The 22,272-nt window shown below is 45.5% G+C and overlaps 1 protein-coding gene across 1 annotated transcript; it reads right to left on the minus strand.

The window, feature by feature from the left end:
• Positions 1-2: 2 nt before the first annotated feature.
• Positions 3-22,046, minus strand: tmem116 (transmembrane protein 116). The gene is made up of 11 exons (XM_078421552.1): positions 21,937-22,046; positions 19,908-19,954; positions 17,105-17,168; positions 16,131-16,262; positions 14,567-14,671; positions 12,106-12,158; positions 10,210-10,287; positions 6,737-6,875; positions 2,259-2,403; positions 1,403-1,479; positions 3-203 (listed from the first exon to the last, which is right to left on the minus strand). The coding sequence occupies exons 1-11, from the start codon at positions 22,021-22,023 to the stop codon at positions 6-8; spliced, it is 1,125 nt and encodes a 374-aa protein (XP_078277678.1). The 5' UTR covers positions 22,024-22,046; the 3' UTR covers positions 3-5.
• Positions 22,047-22,272: the final 226 nt, after the last annotated feature.

The raw sequence follows: 22,272 nt of genomic DNA on the forward strand, positions 1-22,272 counted from the left end.
GCCCTTCAGACCGTGGGTGAGAATTTCAGCTGATCTGCCGCACTGGCGTTCATTGTGCTGTCGTACAATCGCTTCTGAAAGCGCAGGAGTGGGGTCTGTGTATCGGCGTCGCAGCGGGCCTTTTGCTTCATGTACTGGAACGTTCTCTGTGTCCAGCCATACACAATGCAGTTCAGCAGTCCCTGGGATGCCGCTGTGAACGCCTGGGACGAAGGCAAAATAGCTCGGATTATAAACGTAGATTTAATCTGCTGCATTTACCTTATTTTTCTTCTTCTGTTCAGTTTCCTAACTGTACCTTCCTCTCCTGTTTGTGACAACTCTCTTGGCAGCCCCGGTCCATAATTTTGTTGCTTTCCTGAATTGTCAATACCACTCGTGGCCTACAGGGGGTGGGCAACAGCCACTTGGCAAAGAGATTTTTCTTCGTCCTACAAACATGCGCCACACAACTACAGTCTCACTGCACTGCCTGCTGAAGCACAAGTACAATCCGTTGTTTTGTTGAGTAAACAAAACGTTCCACTAAAATAAATGAATCATGTTGTACAATCACTGTACACAGTGGAACTGCAAGTACAGGTTGGCTGACCATCGATCACACATTCACCCGAGTATTGCTATCCCACTTTCTCATCCACTCCCTACACACTAGGCGAAATTTACAGAGGCCAATTGATCTACAAACCTGCATCTCATTGGGACGTGGAAGGAAACCGGAGCACCCGGAAGAAATGCAGTCACAGGGAGCATGTGCAAACTCCACACAGGCAGCACCTGAGGTCAGGATCGAACCCAGGGCTCCAGCGCTGTGAGGCAACAGCTCTACCAACTGCATCACTGTGCTGCCCACTTGATGTATTTAAACCATCTCCAATGTCCACCAACCTGCCAACATTGAATGCTGTTCACGATGGAGGGACTGGGTAAAAAGGTGATATTAGGTGAGATGCTTTTTACATTTGGATAGCTTACTGGATGTTCATAGGTTATAGGAGCAGTATTAGGCCATTTGGCCCATTAATTCTACTCTGCCATTCCATCACGGCTAATCTATCTTTCCCTCTGAACCCCATTCTCCTACCTTCTCCCTGTAACCCCTGATACTTGTACTAATCAAGAATCTGTGCATGACTCAATTGGACTGTATGTCATTGTCTAGACTTCGCACATAGAACAACTGTTTTCATAAAGTCCCTGCACTTTCTGAACAATTCTGTGGTTGCTGCTCCCATATGAATGTAGTCCTGCCGAACTAGAATAGAATAAATCTTATTCTCCCTTCAAGTAATTTCTGACATTGGTTAAAAAGGGGATTTAAAAAAAAGCGAATGCAATAAAGTATGCCTTCCATCCCCGCCCTTCCCCCAAAAGAGCAGCAAGTTTTATTTAGCATCCTCACCTGTAAGATGTAGAGTACGATGAAAAGACGGCTCATTTTCATTGGATTCAGCAGCTTGACCACAGTTAGAATACTCGCTGAGGGGAAGAAAGCAGGCATTTCTCAGGAACAGGTTAAAAGAGCATGGGTAAAGATCCTGTGCCTGAGAGGACCATTAATCAGTCAGCCTATGGATATTCTTCTCAAGGACCTGCAGCATAAATATAACGACATGAAATCCAAGGCCTTGCACTATTAGCAAGTTCAAAGGCCTGTGCTAGGGAAGGCAAACAGCTAACCTTCCAGTCTGTATGTCAATACTAATGAGGGGGGACAGAGTAAGAACTCAGAGGGGGAGAAAACAAACTTGATCGTGGCATTTAAGAGGCTTTTAAATAGGCACACAGAAATGCAGGGAATTAAGGGATTATGGATCATTTGCAAGCAAAGGAGAGTGATTTAACCTGGCATCATAATCAGCATAGACATTGTGGGTCGAAGGCACTGTTTTTGTGCTACACTGTTTTATATTGTTTAAGTGCATTGTGTGCATGATAGGGCCAACATACTAGACAAATTTTCCTCTTCATCTTGATTTGCATATCTTCAAGTTTTGAGCAGTAGCCCATCCATCACCAACACAGCAGAAATACCTCCTGCTGTCAGATGTGTAGCTAATTTGGTTTACAGCATAACTATTGGCATTGCACTAAGACACATTTGATTCTTGGTGGTCAATTGACTTCTGCCATTTCATCTAGTTTGGCAATAATGAGCCAACATATCAGTGTTGCAAGGTGCTACAGTTAAACAAGTCCATTGTTGTAGCTGGAAGATACACTGAGATATACCAGACCACGGTGTGGCTCACACTTACCTGGTGCCCAACAGAACAAAAAAACTGTGGGATACAGAAAGACTCTCTGCTCAATAATGCTGATTTTTGCCCGCTGTTGGTCACCGAGAAAGCCGGTCAGAGTCACCAATTTCTTGTAGAGGAATCGTTTTTTAATGAGAAGAATCTAGAAAGCGGAAAGAGAAAGCAAGTAATACAAAGCACGGCAATCGCAATGATTCAGACAAAGCTTTCTGACGAGTTATTTCAGGAAAATAATAGCTTATACTGTATTAACATGGTGCCTCAAATATTGTTAAAAATGATCCAAGGTACTCCATAGGAATCTTCATCAGCATGTTTGACTCCAAGCTAGTACGGATTTATTGTAGCCACTGGTATTGTCTAACCAATTGAGTATACTTTAGGTTCAAAACAGGACACTGGAAGAACATAGTATTCCCACAGCATCTGCGGAGGCAAAAATAGTAAGTTGTAGTGTCAGGTCAAGACCCTGCAACAAGTACTGAGAGAACAGGAAAGGTTGGTGGTATGCAGAAGCATTGAAGAAAGGATGGGGAGGGGGGGAGATGGGAAAATGGTACCTGGAGATTCTCTTTCCTGGACCTTTAAGCTATGCCTCAAGACAATAGGGAATTAAGCTAGCAGGAGAATCGCCTGAAACATGTTAGATTTTCAAAGGCGAAAGTGATTTTTGGAGAGAGCATCAGAGAATGTAGACATTAAAACGTACGCAGTGCACATATTCCACACTTCTTGGGAAAGTAGCTAAGCTAGTAAAGAAAATATCTGTCACTTATCAATAAATATAGTAACCTTGTGAAGAAAGGATCCAATATCCTCGTGGTTGGGATTGTCAAACCTCCAAAAACCAGTGCACAATATCGAGATAAAAATAATAGTTTTGAGAAATGTTTCAGTAAGGGATAAAGGAACATAAAGATGGGGGTGATTGAGGGCAAGCAAAACTCACCAGTCAGGCAGAGTTCTTAAAACACCTGGGCCAAAAACAAAGTCGAAACAAAGAATTGCAGATGCTGGTTCATATACAAAAGGACACAAAGTGCTGGAGTAACTCAGCAGGTCAGACAGCATCTCTGAAGAGCATGGATAGGTGATGGAATAACCCAACCAGAAATCCTACCTCCATCCCAAGCCTTCGGTAGATTTTGATTATAATAGATGATGTTGTTCTACAACCAGAAACAACCTTTAACAAACAATTGAAGATTGAGGGCAGTTGTTGGGAATTTTGAGAATTCTAAGGAAGATGAGGAGGTTATAATTTGATTAACCCTAGAGCTCACAGACTGGGGAGCATGATGGGAAAACGGCCAACATAGAATGTAGTTAAAATGGCTAAAGCTGAAACATTCTGCTGAGAAGCAGGCTTTCCTATCTCTCGGGGGGGGGGGGGGGGGGGGGGGGAATAGTCCTTCATAGTTCTGCCTGGGGTTTTTTTTCTGTTGCAACCTTGCGATTACAGCTACTCTTTGTCACTGTGTTTAGCAGGCCAGACTCCCAAAGGTTAACGAACGACCTCTTCGATGAAGGGGAACCTCTCGCAGCGAGTAGAATCAATTCTCCCTCCAGGGACATTGACGTTTATAGTATCTGTGTGTTAAATATATGGGGAAGAGATTCTCAAAACAACATGAAACACGAGGTAAAAGTTAACTCTGGGGAAAGACAGAGATGGAAGGTTGCAGAGTCATTGAGTGATTAATGATTTATTTCAGCTCCACAAGTTACCATTGTGTCATGAGGATATAAAAATCCTAATTACTATGGCTTGTTGAAGCAGTTTGAGTCTCCTCGCACTGTTTCCTGATGTGCATCCATAAGGCATTTAATAAACCGACTTGTTCGATAGACTCACCACTGCTCTACGAGCTGTTTTATTTTGCGTCTGTGCCTATCTGAGTAAAGTCAGATATAGGGTAGAGGTATAGTGCATAATCCCCTCCTACATGGGCTGAAGGATCTCTCTACCCATTGTGAACCGTGGGTGTGATAAGATTGGACTGCAGGAAAAAATAGGGACCAGCATCAGACATGGGCAGCTGACTAAAGTCTAGAGAGTGCAAATGGAACCATATCTCGACAGGGCTCGGTGCCTACTGGAGAAGGTAGGTGGGGTGATACTCAGTCGGTATCTACTGAAACTAGAGATCATTGACCAAGTCACATTATACCACAACGTCATAAATTTAACCCCTACATTTTCTGTATTTAGAAAAAAAAAAGAGAACCACCAAAATTATCGCCCAAACAAGATTTGCATTCACGTTCACACAGCTCTTCATACCCCGCCATCTGTAACCACCACAGATTGTAGTAGGTATAATTTTAGACAATTTAAAAAAACATCCATTGGGGAAATGAAACAGAAGGAAGATTTGTTTCTATCCAGATTAGGTTGTAGCTCTGAAGGCAGCCCTACTAGATTTTACTTTAGACTTTAGAGATACAATGCGGAAACTAGTCCTTTGGTCCACTGAGTCCATGCCGACCAGCAATCACCACTTAGACTAGCACTATCCTACACCATCAGGGATTACTTACAATTTTACCAAAGCTAATTAACTCTCAAATCTGTACGTCTTTGGAGTGTGGGCGGAAATCAGAGCAACTGGAGAAAACCCGCGTGGTCACAGGGAGAACGTACAAACTCCGTACAGACAGTACCCGTAGTCAGGCTTAAACCCGGGTCCCTGTGATGCAGCAACTCTACCGCTGCGCCACAGTGTCGCACATTAGCACGGAGACAAAGTGTAACAGTAAAGTTAAGACAAAAGAAGCTCAGAAGGGGTGTTGATGAAATGAGGGATTGAGTTGCGAATTGGTAGGTGGACTTCAGCTTTGGTAATTTGGGTAAAAATATAATGGCAATTGTACTTTGAATGGGAGCAGGCTCAGTGTTCTGGAGCAGCAGAGAGATCTAAACCACAAGTGCCAGGACATTAAAGGCAGCACCTTCAGTTAATAAAAATCATAAGAAGTTAATGGAGTTTGAGATTAAAAGATTATAAAAGAATTAAGGGGTAATAAACATCCTGCACGAAACTTTACAGTTAGTATACAGTGTACAATGTTCCTGTGCGGCACGGTGGCGCAGCGGTAGAGTTGCTGCCTTACAGCACCAGAGACATGGAGTTTGTACGTTCTCCCCATGGGATTTCTCCGGGTGCTTTGGTTCCTTTCCACATTCCAAAGACCTGCAGGTTTGTAGGTTAATTGGCTTTTGTAAAATTATCCCTGGAGTAACTCAGTGGGTCAGGCAGCATCTCTGCAGAAAAGGAATAGGGGTGGGTGGGTTAACTCCAGCCCCTGCTGTTGAGCAGAACATATTGTATCCACATTTTTCCTTTAAATTCAATAGACAATAGGTGCAGGAGGAGGCCATCCGGCCCTTCGAGCCAGCACCGCCATTCAATATGATCATGGCTGATCATTCTCAATCAGTACCCGTTCCCGCCTTCTCCCCATACCCCCTGACTCCGCTATCCTTAAGAGCTCTATCCAGCTCTCTCTTGAATGCATTCAGAGAATTGGCCTCCACTGCCTTCTGAGGCAGAGAATTCCACAGATTCACAACTCTGACTGAAAAAGTTTTTCCTCATCTCAGTTCTAAATGGCCTACCCCTTATTCTTAAACTGTGGCCCCTTGTTCTGGACTCCCCCAACATTGGGAACATGTTTCCTGCCTCTAACGTGTCCAACCCCTTAATAATCTTATACGTTTCGATAAGATCTCCTCTCATCCTTCTAAATTCCAGTGTATACAAGCCTAGTCGCTCCAGTCTTTCAACATATGAAAGTCCCGCCATTCCGGGAATTAACCTAGTTCCATATAGAACACGAGAATGACCATGGCACGAATGAACCAAACTTATCTAATTCTCAGTGAGTGCATGAAAGTCACGAGCTGATGGTAGAGTCACCCTCCAACATCAAGCAAGGGAAAACAGTGACACAAAGTGCAGGAGTAGCTAAGTGGGACAGGCGTGGGAAGAAGTGTCCCGATTCAAAACATTACCTATTCATGTTCTCCAGAGATGCTGCCTGACTCGCTGAGTTGGTTTAGTTTTTTGTCACGTGAAAACCATTTTTGTTGCGTGCGATCCTGTCAGCGGAAAGACTATGCAGAATCAAGTTCTTGATCTGTACGGGTGCCAGGGGTTATGAGGAGAATGGGGTTTGGAGGGAGAGATAGATCAGCCATGATTGGATGGCGGAGTAGACTTGACTGGCTGAATAGCCTAATTCTGCTCCTATCACTTATGACGATAAATGATTACAATCAAGCTGCCCATAGTGTACAGACGCAGGATAAAGGGAAGAATGTTTAGTGCTAGATAAAGTCCGATTAAAGATAGTCTGTAGGTCTCCGATGAGGTTTTGAAAACAAGCATCTGCATCTGTGCATCTATCATATTTGGCCAAATCTACAGGGGAAATTGAAAGGAAGAGTTGTAGCTTAAATAAATATTCCTTACCACAAGTCCAAGTAAGGTGAAGAGAAAAGTAATGAGGAAGATGACATTGCTGTACAGGTATGCAGTATAACATGCGGTCCTGTGATCCATAATATTGGTGTAGTTGAGTCCAAATGGTTCACTGTGCAGCAGGAGGCATCTATAATGGACCAGGCAACACAGATATCAACTTTTGGTTGCTTGCAACATTTAACCTTCCAATAGAGTATGATGCAGAGAAAAGCAAACAGCAAAACAATTCTGGGTAGAAAATGTTCAAGTGGTCATTCAATGAATTGTTTCTCAAAGTCATACTTTTCGCTTGGTCAACCTGAACCAAGAGCTGACACTGACACACACACACACTGACACACACACACACACACACTGACACACACACACACTGACACACACACACACTGACACACACACACACACACACACAAAAGCTACAGCAATCCTGCTCTTAGTATTCTACCGTCTCCGTTAAGGTTTCAAATTCGTCCACAACGTGGCCCAACACGCAAAGAAAATGTTGAAGATAGACACAAACTGCTGGAGTGACTTATGGCAAGTCTGAAGAAGTGTAGCTTTGTCAAAGAAGTTTATTGCGATAGCAATATTCAGTTTCAAAGTTAACAATCGAGATCGCAGACAACCATTAAACTTAAACTATGTACATCGAAGTCCTCTCCCAACTGAACGGTTTTGGGCGCCAAAACAACCACGTGACCCCGCTGGCCAATCCGAGGGTTCGACTCTCAGGACCAATCCCTATGGTCGCTACATGACCCCCCCCCCCCCCCCAGAACCCGAGGTACGGTATCTAGCAGGGAGCCGGATTTTGCGACCAGAACGAGTAAGGAGAGGGGCTGCAGGAACAACAGGGGTAGGAGGGCCAGGGCCGGAGGTTATTGCAGGAGGACGACCCCGTCGACCGACCAGGACAGGACGGTCCTGGTCCAAGTGTGCAGGTTTGAGCCTGGATACGGAGACGAGCTCCCTCCTGCCCCCAACATCTAAGGTGAAGGTAACCGTTCCTTTACGCAACACGCGGAACGGTCCTTCGTAGACTCTCTGCAACGGGGAACGATGGGCATCCCTACGTAGAAACACAAATTCACAGTCCTTCAAGGCTGGCGGTTCATGCACCATGGAACACCCGTGACGTGAAGTAGGAACCGGAGCTAGGGATCCCACTCGTGCCCAGAGTGATGCTAAAACCGACGGAACCGAGGGCTGCTGTGCAGAGGAATCTGGAAGGAAATCACCAGGCACTCTGAGTGGCGAGCCATATACTAATTCCGCAGACAAAGTCCCTAGATCTTGCTTAGGAGCAGTGCGGATGCCCAGAAGGACCCAGGGCAGCTGATCTACCCAATCAGGACCGTCCAGCCGCGCACTGAGGGCCGACTTAAGTTGGCGGTGAAACCGCTCCACGAGCCCATTAGCTTGTGGGTGATACGCTGTGGTCTGCTGCAACTTGGAACCGTACAGCTCCACTAACGTAGCCCAAAGGGCAGAGGTGAACTGGGAACCCCGCCCGGTCAGTGGTGATGACTGACGGAACACCAAAACGGGCCACCCAATGCAGGGCCAGGGCCCGGGCACAAGAGGCGGCGGAGGTGTCGGACAACGGGAAGGCCTCAGGCCAGCGGCTTAGGCAGCATCCTTGGAGAAAAGGAACGGGTGATGTTTTTTTGGTCGAGACCCTTCTTCAGTCTTCTCCAGTCTGAAGAAGAGGGTCTCGCTCCGAAATGCCACCCATTCCTTCTCTCCAGAGATGCTGCCGGACCCACTGAGTCACTCCAGCATTTTGTGTCTATCTTGGTATTCTACCCACCGTCAGCTACATTTATCCACAGCCATTTTATCAGAAGCTTTTGAAGAGGGGCGTTGGAAGATGCAACATGTGCTCGAATCTTCGTGTGATGTCCAACGATCTCAAGTGACATTTTTCAGAGATGTTTACTGAGTTTACGGGCTTCACCCAAGCCTGATAAAAAGCCACTGACACAAGGAGTTAACTTTCCTTCGATGCTGCCCAACCTGCAGATGCTGCCCAACCTGGTTCTTATTTCAGATGCACAATGGTCTGTCGCCTATCTGGAAATTAATTACAAGCCTGAAGGGTGTTTAACTATCATATGTACTGAGAACAGAACAATGAGGCAACTTGGGAGGGGTAGCACAGTAGCTGCCTTACAATGCCAGAGACCCGGATTCAATCCTGACTCAGGGTGCGGTTCGTATGGAGTTTGCACCTTCTCCCTGTGACCATGTGGGTTTTCTCCGGGTGCGCCAGTTTCCTCCCACACTCCAAAGACATGCAGGCTTGTAGGTTAATTTGCTTTTGTAAATTGTCCCTAGAACTAGTCTATGGTGATAGTGATCGCTGGTCGGCACAGACTCGGTGGGCCGAAGGGCCTGTTTCCACTCTGTATCTCTAAACTAAACTAAAGACGCAGTTAACAGCTCAGAACGACCACCTTTCATCAAACTCTATGAGCCAATGTTGGACATTGTTTCGAGAGATACAGCATAGAAACAGGCCATTTGGCCCAACGAGTCCAAGCCGACCATTGATCAACCATTGACACTAGTTCTACGCTTCCCCACTTTACCATCCACTCCCTACACACTAGCAGCAATTTACAGAGGGCCAATTCACAAACCTGCACATCTTTGGGATATGGGAGGCAACTGGAGCGCCGGGAAGAACCTCACATGGTCATAAAGAGAACTTGCAAACTCAATACAGACAGTACCGAGGTCAGGATCGAACCTGGGTCTCTGGCACTGTGAGACAGCAACTCTACCAACGCGCCACCATGCTGCCCAACTGTGCCAAGTAGTCTTCAATGGATGAAGGCGACTTGGAACAAATTAGCTATTAGGCAGCATTGCTTTGGATAAGCTGAAGTTTGCAAAGAGTTCAGTCAGAAAGCAAGGCATTGATGGACTGGAATGGTTGTGGCTAGAGGTAACTGAGGCAGTGGTGAGTATTCCAGTGGCAGGTACATTAGATGTGTGATGGTGAGGTGGAGAGGAAGGATAGGCTGGTGATGCCACTGAGTTGGAAATGGATGGTCATGGTAATGAAGTTTAGTTCAGTTTAGTTTAGTTCAGTTTCACAGCGTAGAAACAGGCCCTTCGGCCCACCGAGCCCACGCCAACCAACAGTCACCCACACACCTGTTCTATCCTACACACCTGGGACAATTTACAAAAGCCAATTACCCTACAAGCACGCATGTCTTTGGATTGTGGGAGGAAACCAGAGCACCCGGAGCAAACCCATGTGGTCACGGGGAGAACGTGCAAACTCCGCACAGACAGCACCCGCAGACAAGTTTGAATCTGGGTGTCTGGCACTGAAGGCAGCTGCTCTCCCACTGTGCCACTGTGTTGCCCCGGGGGAAGGGAATATGGAAAAGACAACAACGCTTTTTACAATGCCCCAAGACATTTAAACTCTGGTGTATGCTACTTACGAGCTGCTGTCGAGGGCATAACAGCTGTAGTTATTTCCAACGCAAAATACAGGAACCATCAGTACGGCAGGAACTAAACTGCAAGAAAAGAACATCATAAAACATTCAAGTGGGGCAAGATTTTTCTCCCATAATCCGGATTATAATAATCTTCCAGTCGAATCCCTTTCTGATCAATGGTCAAAAATCTTCATAAATTCAAACGCAACTTGCATCATGCCTCCTAATCACCTCTTCACTACTGTACAACCAAATTTAGATGGGAATTACTTAGTATTAATCATAACACCTGCAACAAAGTGTGCATAAACCTAAGAGGTCTAAATAGAGGGGAAAAAAACCCTAAATGGAAGCCTATATAGAATAGAAAAATAGATATATATTCTAAGAAAGCATTGATTTATCAATGGGAAAGTGGTTCAGGGAGAGAATGGAGTAACAAGGAACTGTGGAGGAATGTGTAGGAAGGAACTGCAGATCCTGCTTTACACTGAAGATAGACACAAAATGCTGGAGTAATTCAGCGGGACAGGCCAGCATCTCTGGAGATAATGAATGGGTGACATTTCGGGTCGAGACCCTTCTTCGGACTGAAGAAGGGTCTTGACCCGAAAGGAACTGCGGATGCTGGTTTGCCAAAGAGTGGTGATGGAGAGAATGTGACAGATGGGGACACAATTGGGGCACACCACCAATGATGGAGCAATTATTTGAGATGATTGAAAGAAAAGAACCGGATGAGCACAGATGTGCAGTTGGATGAGTGAAGGAGGTTGCAGACAAGGGTAGGATTGGAGGATATTATGGATACAATAGGAGGGTTTTGGAAATAAAACATTTTTCGAGATGTCAGCAAGCACTGGGGTGAAGGGCGAGTTTTTAGAGATAGGGCGTGGAAGCAGGCCCTTCGGCCCACCGAGTGCGTGCCAACCAGGGTGGCGCAGCGGTAGAGTTGCTGCCTTACAGCGAATGCAGCGCCGGAGACTCAGGTTCGATCCTGACTACGGGCGCCGTCTGTACGGAGTTTGTACGTTCTCCCCGTGACCTGCGTGGGTTTTCTCCGAGATCTTCGGTTTCCTCCCACACTCCAAAGACGTACAGGTATGTAGGTTAATTGACTGGGTAAATGTAAAAATTGTCCCTAGTGTGCGTAGGATAGTGTTAATGTGTGGGGATCGCTGGGCGGCGCGGACTCGGTGGGCCAAAGGGCCTGTTTCAGCGCTGTATCTCAAAATCAAAATAAAAAAAACAGTGATCACTAACACTATCCTACACACGAGGGACAATTTACAGAGGCCAATTAACCTATAAGCATGTGTCTGTTTGGAGTGTGGGATGAAACCAGAGCACGTGGTCAGGGGGAGAACGTACAAACTCCATACAGGCAGTACCCATAGTCAGGATCGAGGCCGGGTCACTGGGTTGCTGTAAATGGTTGAGCAGGGATTAAGTGGGAGTGAGGATGCAGTCAGAAGACTTTTGGATGACCCAAAGGCCACCAAGGGTGAAGGTGGAAGCCCTGCCAGTGGTGGCAGTGGAATAAGCACATCTGGAGTGACCCAAGGCATGGATGAATAGGATTAAAAAGATCTGAGTTTCAAAACGTGAACTAAATAGTTAAGGCATTGCAATCATTACAGTCACTGGGCACCAACTGGATGTGGAACTGCTGTGTTAGAGGGGAGAAAAGTAAGGTAGATCCCTGGTGAAAAGTGCAAATGTGTTTTTGGGTGCCTGGGACCACCACTGACAACTGTAACACACTGTGTTAATGAACAGTGAGCCTGCACCTGCATAGAATGGGGTTTAGCAAATTGACTGAAAACCATGGAATCTGATACCACAGAGATTCAGAAACTGAACGGATGACGAAAAGAATAAAATGTACATATTTACCTGGATGAGGTAATAAGAATCTTGTTCAGTCTGACACTCTTTTCTGTCACCATCTTGATAAAGATAAAAATAACAATGTCAAAGCATTGCAACATCAGTCAATTCAGGCAATAGATATAGACAATAGGTGCAGGAGGAGGCCATTCGGCCCTTCGAGCCAGCACCGCCATTCAATGTGATCATGGCTGATCATTCTCAGTCAGTACCCGTTCCTGCCTTTTCCCCATACCCCCTGACTCCGCTATCCTTAAGAGCTCTATTTAGTTCTCTCTTGAATGCATTCAGAGACTTGGCCTCCACTGCCTCCTGAGGCAGAGAATTCCACAGATTCACAACTCTCTGACTGAAAACGTTTTTCCTCATCTCAGTTCTAAATGGCCTACCCCTTATTCTTAAACTGTGGCCCTTTGTTCTGGAAACCAGCATCTGCACTTAATGTTTAAATAATATTTCTGATATGAGTCAAACACAGCCAAAGGGGCTAGTAGTGTAGAAGGGGCAACTTGGTCAGCATGGCCAAGTTGGGCCGAAGGGTCTCTTTCCAAGCTGCATGGCTCTATTACTCTAAATCTTAGAAACAAGAGAGATGATGATAATCAAATTTTACAAACGATATCTGTTGTTGACATAGAGCAGATTTTTCCAGTTACTTCTGTGTAAAAATGCTCCTTCAGACCTGGTACAGGGCTACACAGACGAACAGCCCAGCTATGGTTTGCCTTGAAGATAGACACAAAATGCTGGAGTAACTCAATGGGTTAGGCTCAATGGGTTAGGCACATCTATGAAGAAAAGGAACAGGTGATGTTTTTGGGTCAAAACCCTTCTTCAGACTGAAAGATAGCCTTGGGAGAGGGGGAACTGGAGGTGAGTAAAGGCCAGAACAAATCAATGCCAAATCTCAGACTGGCTAACATCTCATTTGCCTTCTTAACTACGTAATCTACCTGTATTCTCACCTTTATTGATCTTGCACACAAAGATCCCTCTTTTCCTCAATACATTTACCAGAGGAGGTAGTTGAGGCAGGTATTACAACAGCATTTAAAAGACACCTGGCCAGGTTTAGTTTAGTCTTTATCCTCTTTTTCACCCTTGTGTAAACTATCTTGCCAGTAGATGATCCCAGTCTACCTTTGCCAAGTCCTATCTTATTTAAGGTCCAGTAATGTAGATGCAAGGAACTGCAGATGCCGGTTTACAAAGAAAAGCTCAGTGGGTTTGGTGAACATGGAAAGGTGACGTTTCAGGTCGGGGATCTTCTTCAGTCCTGACCAGCAAGGTGTTGGTGTGGATCTAATGGTCTTGCAACTGAATAGCCCAATTGCTATTATCTACTTGATTCGCACACAAAGTTGGCCACATGGATACATTGGACTATCATCCAGAGCATTTCTGGGGAAGAGTAGACTTACCGAATAGTGAAAGACCTGGATAGAGTGGATGTGGAGAGGATGTTTCCACTAGTGGGAGAGTCTAAGACTAGAGACCACAGCCTCAGAACCTTTAGAAAGGAGATGAGGAGAAATTTCTTCAGTCAGAGGGTGGTGAATCTGTGGGATTCATTAAGCCACAAAAGGCTGTGGAGGCAAAGTCAATGGATATTTTTGCAGTGGAGATTGACAGATTCTTGATTAGTAAAGGTGTCTGGGGTAATGGGGTGAAGGAAGGAGAATGGGGTTGAGAGGGAAAGATAGATCAGCCATAATTGAATGGTGGAGTGAACTTGATGGACTGAATGGCCTATTTCTGCTCCTGCAACTTATGAAATTAGACAGTCAATGTTTATTGGGCATAATGCACCTCAGTAGTCATGCAGTTTAATTAAAAATAATTAAAATGAACAACACTTTGGGTAATGAAGGTGATGGGTTGAGAAAGGGAAGGTGATGTGTTGGTGGGTGAATTGGGATAAGGAGGAAAAGATGGTTAAAGGAGGATTAGAAATATAGAAAGATAGAAAATAGGTGCAGGAGGAGGCCATTTAGCCCTTCGAGACAGCACCGCCATTCATTGTGATCATGGCTGATCATCCACAATCAGTAACCGTGCCTGCCTTCTCCCCATATCCCGTGATTCCGCTAGCCCCGAGAGCTCTATCTAACTATCTTTTAAATTCATCCAGTGAATTGGCCTCCACTGCCTCCTATGGCAGAGAATTCCACAAATTCACAACTCTCTGGGTGAAAAAGTTTTTGCTCATTTCAGTTTTAAATGGCCTCCCCTTTATTCTTAGACTGTGGCCCCTGGTTCTGGATTCCCTTAACATTGGGAACATTTCTCCTGCATCTAGCTTGTCCAGTCCTTTTATAATTTTATATACATTTTTTATAAGATTCCCTCTCATCCTTCTAAATTCCAGTGAATACAAGCCCAGTCTTTCCAATCTTTCCTCATATGACAGTCCCGCCATCCCGGGGTTTAACCTCGATTAATACGTGCACTTGTAAGAAACGCTCACCTGGCAAGATGTGCCATTCACCATGGCATGAACCCTTGTCCTCAAATCACTGTACAGGCACCAGGTATAGTTCAGAGTGTAGCAAAAGGTGGAGATGTACAGGACCTGAAACACACGATCAGCACCACTACAGTGACATCAACACTTCACAGGTTTCAATAAGAAAGATCTTCAAGCATACAGTTGTTGCCATCTGAAAGGGCAGATGTTGTGGGGTAAGGCCAATCCCCAACAGGTATTTCAAGAGAGAGACACAAAAAGCTGGAGTAACTCAGCGGGTCAAACAGCACCTCTGGAGAAAAGGAATAGTTGGTTTCTCGGTTTGGCCCGCTGGGTTACTCCAGCTTTTTGTGTCTATCTTCAGTTTAAACCAGCATCTGCAGTCCCTTCCTACACACCCAGGCATTTCAAGAGAGGTGTCTTTGCCTGGACAGAGTTTAGGATGTGGAACTTAGTATCACGTGCAGTAGCTTACATTCATGCATTTAGGGGAAAGGAAAATGAAGGGACAAAGCAACCGCAGGTTATGTTGGTATAGTTAGATAAGAAAGAGGTAACTTTACTTCAGTTTAGTTGAGAGATACAGAGTGGAAACGGGCCCTTCAGCCCACCTAGTCCGTGCTGACCAATGATCCACGAGCACTATCTTACACACTAGGGACAATTTAACATTTTTTACCAAAGCCAATTAACCTACAAAACTGTACATCTTTGGAGGAAATCGGAGCACCCAGGGAAAACCCACGCGGTCAACGTACAAACGCTGTACAGTCAGCGCCCGTAGTCAGGGTCGAACCTGGGTGTCTGGCGCTGTAAGGCAACAACTCTACCACTGCGCCACCGTGCCGCCCAACCTGTGGAGCATGAATATGGCCATGGAACATTAAACACTCCTTCCATTCCCTGCATATCCACGTGCCAATGAAAAAGGCGTGGGGCAGGGTCAGGGTTGCATGTCCTGTGGTTGCAGGGGAAAGTACGTGGGGAGGCGGTGGTGAGGGATGAGTGAATCAAGGTGTTGCAGAGGGAGCAGTCTCTGCGGAAGGCGGAAAGGGGAGTAGATGGGATTAACGGTGGGATCCCTGAGGAGGTGACGGAGATGTCGGAGCATAACGTGTTAGATGCGGGGGCTGGTTGGGGGGGGAAGGGGATGACCAAGGGGGTTCTGTCCTTGTTGCTTCTGGGGGGAGGGGGAGTGAGGGCAGAACTACGGGACACAGAGGAGGCACCTGTGAGGCCCCCCCATCTATGACAGGGTGGGGAATCCTACCTTCCCTGAAGAATGAGGACATCTCGGATGTCCTAGAGTGGAACACCTCATCCTGGGAACAGGTGCAGTGGAGACGGAGGAACTGATAGTAGGGAATATATCATTCTTGCAAGAGGCAGGGTGAGAAGAAGCGTAGGTCACAAGAAGGGTAGGAAGAAGTGTAGACTAACATGTCGTCTTTTTCAGACCTAACTTGTTAACTGTTTCTCCCTTCGTGGATGCTGATTGACCTTCAGTTTTTCCAACATTCCCCTCCTCTCCCACCCTCACGCCATTTGCCCACAGAGCACTTACCTGTCCCAGCACTTGGACGTTGTAGCAGGCAATGTTCCGAGCACTGAAAGACTCTCCGTATAACAGAACTCCAATCAACCAACAAAACCCCAGCAACAGATCGTTCAAACTCAGGTAGAACAATGGACGTATCTGGGGAACCAAGGACACCAGATCTGATATTCGGTGATTGAGTGCAAAAATACAACACTCAAACCCTCCTCCAATGCTTAGTTCAGTTTAGAGATACAGCACGAAAACAAGCCCTTTGGCCCACCGAGTCCGCACCGACCATCGATCCCCACACACTAACACTATCCTACACCCACCAAGGACAATTTACACTTATGCCAAGTATGAATGGCAGAGTAGACTTGATGGGCCGAATGGCCTAATTCAACTCTATTCCTTGTGACATGACCACGTGGGTTTTCTCCAGGTGCTCCGGTTTCCTCCCACATTCCAAAAAGGTACAAAACGTTTGTAGATTAATTGGCTTCTGTAAAGATTGTAAATTGTCCCTCGTGTGTAGGATAGTACTAGAGTACGGGGATCGCTGGTTGGTGTAGACTCGGTGGGCCGAAGGGCCTGTTTCCGCACTGTATCTCTGAACTAAATTAAACTAAATTACCAGCAGAATTTTAGATATGGGAGGGAGGAGAGTTGAGCAACATTGGGATAACTGGAGGGTGGATCACTGATTCCGATACCGAGGTGCAGAATATCCTGGGAATGGTGCCAAAGATTGCTGGAATCCCCAATGCTTTTTCAACAGTGACGTAATTTAGTTTAAATATTGAACAAAGACAATATAAAAGAAGCTTTGCATAATAGCTGCCACTACAATATGGCTGTAAGCCTCTGGGAATCCCCAGGTCAGCCCCAGTTCCTTAAAGGAGAGGCCTGAAACATCAAGGAGCACATGTACTGTATGTTGCCCAGTGGGAACACATGGGGGTCCAAGTCAAATAAAGAGGGAACTGAGTGACCCTTACCTCTGGGTGTCCTACGAGCCGCTGCAATGCTGTGTATCCAATGATGGAGCCCGAGCCCACTATACTGGGAGGGGGAAGAGGGGAGCGAGGGGGAGGAGAGAAAGGAGGGGGAAGAGAGATGGGTGGAAGAGAGGGGAGGAGAGGAGTGGGGGAGGGGGGGAGGGAGACGGGGATAGTGGAGGGAGACGGGGAGAGTGGACGCAGACGGGGGGGGGGGGGAGAAGAGTGAGAGAGAGAGAGAGAACATCCTGTATTAATACACAACCCACAAAACATGTACAGACAAGATTTAGTTTAGTTTATTATAGTTACATGTACTGAGGTACAATGAAAAACCTTGGTTGGTGCGATATCTAGTCAAAGAGAAAACTACACATGATGACAATCAAGTGCACAGATGAAGGATGAAGGGGCCAACATTAGAGCATGAAACTAGAATTTGTAGCAGAGTGAGGTAACAGAATGAATTTTAAATAAACACAGTGTAAAACAGTAAATAATGTAAAAAAACAATACTGGGCTAAGAAACAGAGACTAGAAATATAATATATTTCTTATACCATATATATAATATATATAAATAAGATATATATATATTTCTTATACAATAAGAAACAGATACTGTATTGAGCACAACACAACAATACAGAGATTGTGTGTAATGGTGTAAGAAAATAACTGCAGATGCTGGTACAAATCGAAGGTATTTATTTCACAAAATGTGTGAGTAACTCAGCAGGTCAGGCAGCATCTCAGGAGAGAAGGAATGGGTGACGTTTTGGGTCGAGACCCTTCTTCTAAACCCTGAGAATGCTTATCCACAGTCTTCCCCTTATCCACTTGGAATATAAACAAATTCCTGATGGAAGTCAACAATTTTCCACGGGTGAGAACCATCTGTATCAATCCCCTGATAAGCAAAATTAGCAAAAGGGTGTCTAATTGTGGAGCAAGATTTAATCCTTGGTTTGTGCTGAACTCACTGGGTCCATGGAATGGTGACCTCTGTGGTGTTCGTGAGTGCCATCTGGTGGCTCCCACTAAAGATTCATGTGCCTGGTCAATGAGACAGGATCAAGCGGCAAACCCTGCATTTCAGACCTCCTTTGGTTACTATGGCATTAATAGTGGCTGAGATACATGACGTTGTACCCAGTAGAAAATGTTCCTTGGAGAATACCTTTAAGGTGAGACGGGAAAAATTTCATGGGAACCTGAGGAGCAACTGTTTCATACAGAGGGTGGTGAGTACATGGAACAAGCTGCCAAAGGAGGAAGTTGAGGCAGATACTAACTATAACAATATTTAAACAGGTACACGGATAGGAAAGGTTTAGAGGGATATGGGCCAAAACGTAGGCAGGTGGGACTAATGTAGATGGGGCATCTTGGTTGTCATAGGCAAGTTGGGGTGAAAGACCTGTTTCTGTGCCGTATGACAGTGAAAAGTGAGGGAAAATGAAAAACAAAAAAACATTCATTGTTTACCATTTAAAAAAACTCTTCAAAAACAAAGACAAGAGACAGCAGTTGCTGTGAGCCCCGAGTCTCAAGCCCAAATGTTGATCATTTCTCTGCCTCCACAGATGCTGCCTGGCCCGCTGAGTTCCTCAGTCGTTTCGTTTTTGCTCTTCAAATGCAGAGAAACTTAAACTTAGACTATCATCCAAAGCAATGTGAACAAATGCACTGATCAGTGGAACATAGACACTGACTCCAGGAGGATCCCTGGTGTGATCTTGAGTTTATCGATAAAGTGTTATGAGTGTTTTTCTGATCACAGTCTACACGGGCAAGACAAGGTTACCTCGAAGACAGACACAAAATGCTGGAGTAACAGGCAACATCTCTGGAGAAAAGGAATGGATGACGTTTCAGACAGAGAGTCAGGGGAGATTTTTAGTGTTTTAAAAGTATGTGTTAATGTTCCCTGGTTTGTTTTATGTGGGGGGTGGGGGGAGGGGGTCGGGGGAAACCTTTTTTCAATCCCTTACCTTGCCGGAGATGCGATTGTTTTCCGGATCGTATCTCCGGTCACTCTGTGGCCTAACACCATGGAGCTGGTGGCCTTGCTCGAGACTGACTTTGAGCCCCATGGCGGGGACGTGGACTTGCCATCGGAGCCTGCGATCCCTTGCCTGAGATCGAACCTGCGGACTTCAATATCGAGGAGCTCGCAGTCTCGGGTAGAGACCGACGTCGGGAAGCTCCAAAGATGCAGAAGATTTGACTAGCCCCGACCCAGGTCAGATCGCCCTGCGTGGGGGAGCTGAGATGGCCCCGATGCAGAGGGCCCAAACGCCGCCAGCTACGAGAGTCAAGATCGCCCCGTCATCGGAAGGCTCGAAGCCCCCGACCGGGGGAGGACAAAGAAGGGAAGAGATTGAACTTTTTTTTCGCCTTCCAGCACAGTGAGGAATGTGGAGGAGTCACTGTGGTGGATGTTCATGTTAAAATGTATTTTGTGTGTTCTGTTGCTTTTTATTGGTATGATGACTGTATGGCAAATGAAATTCCTCGCATGTTGGAAAACATACTTGACTAATAAAGTATGATTATGATTATGATGATTATGATTTTGATGCAAGCAAGATAGGGAATAGTTCAGCTCTGGTGCTTTCCGCTATAAACTGTAATAGTTCAGCCTCCCATAAACTGGGGACTGCAAGATAGCCATCTCATGGTGAACTCCAGAAAGAGGTCATATCTTCAGGGAAGGAAAGAGGGAAGAATCTTGAGGGGAAATGGAAGATGGGTTGAAATCCAAAATGGGCAAGAGTGCTAACAATTTTTATATACTAACCTCAAAATCACCATTGAAAACTCTATCCACCGCAATGCTGTAAAGAACTGCAAAAGAACAGACTCATATTTTTATTACAACTTAAAGCAAAAACAGATGGCTCTATTCAATTCTGCAAACTTTTCTTTAAAGTTTTAATGTACTACATTTGATACATCAGTTACCATGAATTCATTATATATATATATTCATTTATCAACTATTTTCAAATTCTTTTTCTCCTAATTTCCTTGGCATTAGGTAGCGGGCAGGGACAAAGAGATAGTCAATCAATAGGTTTAACAACTTATGTTTAAATACTATTGACATCGTGAAACAAGCCAAGGTTTATTACAGGGTGCCATTAAATAAATCTGAGCAGTTAGCAGATCATGGAAAAAAAAGGCCAAAAAAAGATGAGACAAAAATGACACAAACACAATTTCCGTCTTAATCAGAAATAGCATGTTGAATAACCGGCTAGAAAACACTAAGAATAAAGCTGCCTTATGCCAGACACCCACTTATACACATGCTCACACATTGTAAATGTTGTTTTTCCATTAGTCTTTCAGGAAATTAGTTCAAACAGGCCAAATGTGAAATCATAATGTTGTAAGGCACAAGCATTTCTGTGCTTTACAACTCTATGCCTTTATATTTGTCCCATCTACCCTGATGTATCTGTATGAGGAATTGTTTACAACACTCAAACTCAGAATGAGTCTGAAGAAGGGTCTCAACCCGAAATGTCACCCATTCCTTCTCTCCAGAGATGCTGCCTGTCCCGCTGAGTTACTCCAGCATTTTGTGTCTGTCTTCTCGCAATGAGTGAACAGAAAATGCAGTGAATATTCATCAGGTTGACTAGTGGGACGACGGGACTTGTCATGTAAGGAATGCTAAGGCAGACTGGACCTGAATTCTAAAGTTTAGTAGAATGAGAAGTGATCTCATTGAAACACACAAAATTGTTAAGGGGCAAAATTGTGCGGGAATTCTTCCTGGAGCGAAGGTAAACTACATTCCCCCTCCCTCTCTCCTCCAACCCCGAAAGCCAGGACACCTGCCAGTGTCGCCAGGGGCTGGTTTTCCACATAAAACTACAGAAAACTTTGGAGACATTCACTGGCTGGAGAGAGAGAGAGAGAGAGAGAGAGAGAGAGAACGCAGACTTAATGTAGACACAAAATGCTGGAAGAACACAGTCTGATGAAGGGTCTCGACCCGGAAACGTCACCTAATCCTTTTCTCCAGAGATGCTGCCTGACCCGCTGAGTTACTCCAGCATTTTGTGTCTATCTTCAGTGTAAACCAGCGTCTGCAATTCCTTCCTACGCAGACTTGATGTTTCAGGTCGAAGACTCTAGGTCACAACCTTCAATTTTGGGACGTGAAGCTTGACTCTCGTTTCTCTCTCCACGGCTGCTGCTCGACCTACATGATCTGTTTTATTTCTAGATTACCAGCTCGTTGAGTTTCTTTTTGTTGCTATTTTTGATTGGACTGTGCAAACACCGAACGTGGCAACGGAATAAATAGGACTCAAAGCAAACATAAACATCGAAAAGACACAAAGCGCTGGAGTAACTCAAAGGGGGCGAGGCAGCATCTCTGGGGAACACGGATGGGTGGATTTAGAAACATAGAAAATAGGTGCAGGAGTAGGCTATTCGGCCCTTCGAGCCTGCACCGCCATTCAATATGATCATGGCTGATCATCCAACTCAGTATCCCGTACCTGCCTTCTCTCCATACCCCCTGATCCCTTTAGCCACAAGGGCCACATCTAACTCCCTCTTAAATATAGCCAATGAACTGGCCTCAACTACCTTCTGTGGCAGAGAATTCCACAGATTCACCACTCTCTGTGTGAAAATAAACTTTCTCATCTCGGTCCTAAAAGACTTCCCCCTTATCCTTAAACTGTGACCCCCCTTGTTCTGGATTTGTCCTGTCCACGTTCTCCAAAGATGCTGTCTGGCCCGCTGGACAAATCCAGCATCTGCAGTTCCTTGTTTCTACAAAACAAAAGTTAGTTGCATCTCACCTCGGTCCAGTTGCCTTCTGTGGCGTCGCTGTGATCCCAGGTCCCGAGAGATTCCCCCTGGCTCCTTGTGAAATATCCCATTGTCATTTCCCTTCTTTCTCTTCCTGATCGTTTTTGTTTTGTCTCGGTGTTTGGGCAGACCGGTTCTGTGAGCTGGCAGCGAGAAGCAGCCGACTGACTCTGTGTGGGTGATACTGAGATCCGAGTTGCAGTTTGCCACCAGAGAGAGAAAATCTGCTGCCCTCTCCACATCCACCGCCGGGGTTTACAGAGGAGCCTTATTTATACCCACGGCCAGGCAACGTTACTGGGACGTGCGGCTGATCAGATTGGGAT

This window comes from Rhinoraja longicauda, chromosome 25 (assembly GCF_053455715.1).
Source record: "Rhinoraja longicauda isolate Sanriku21f chromosome 25, sRhiLon1.1, whole genome shotgun sequence".
NCBI classification, from domain to species: Eukaryota; Metazoa; Chordata; class Chondrichthyes; order Rajiformes; family Arhynchobatidae; genus Rhinoraja; species Rhinoraja longicauda.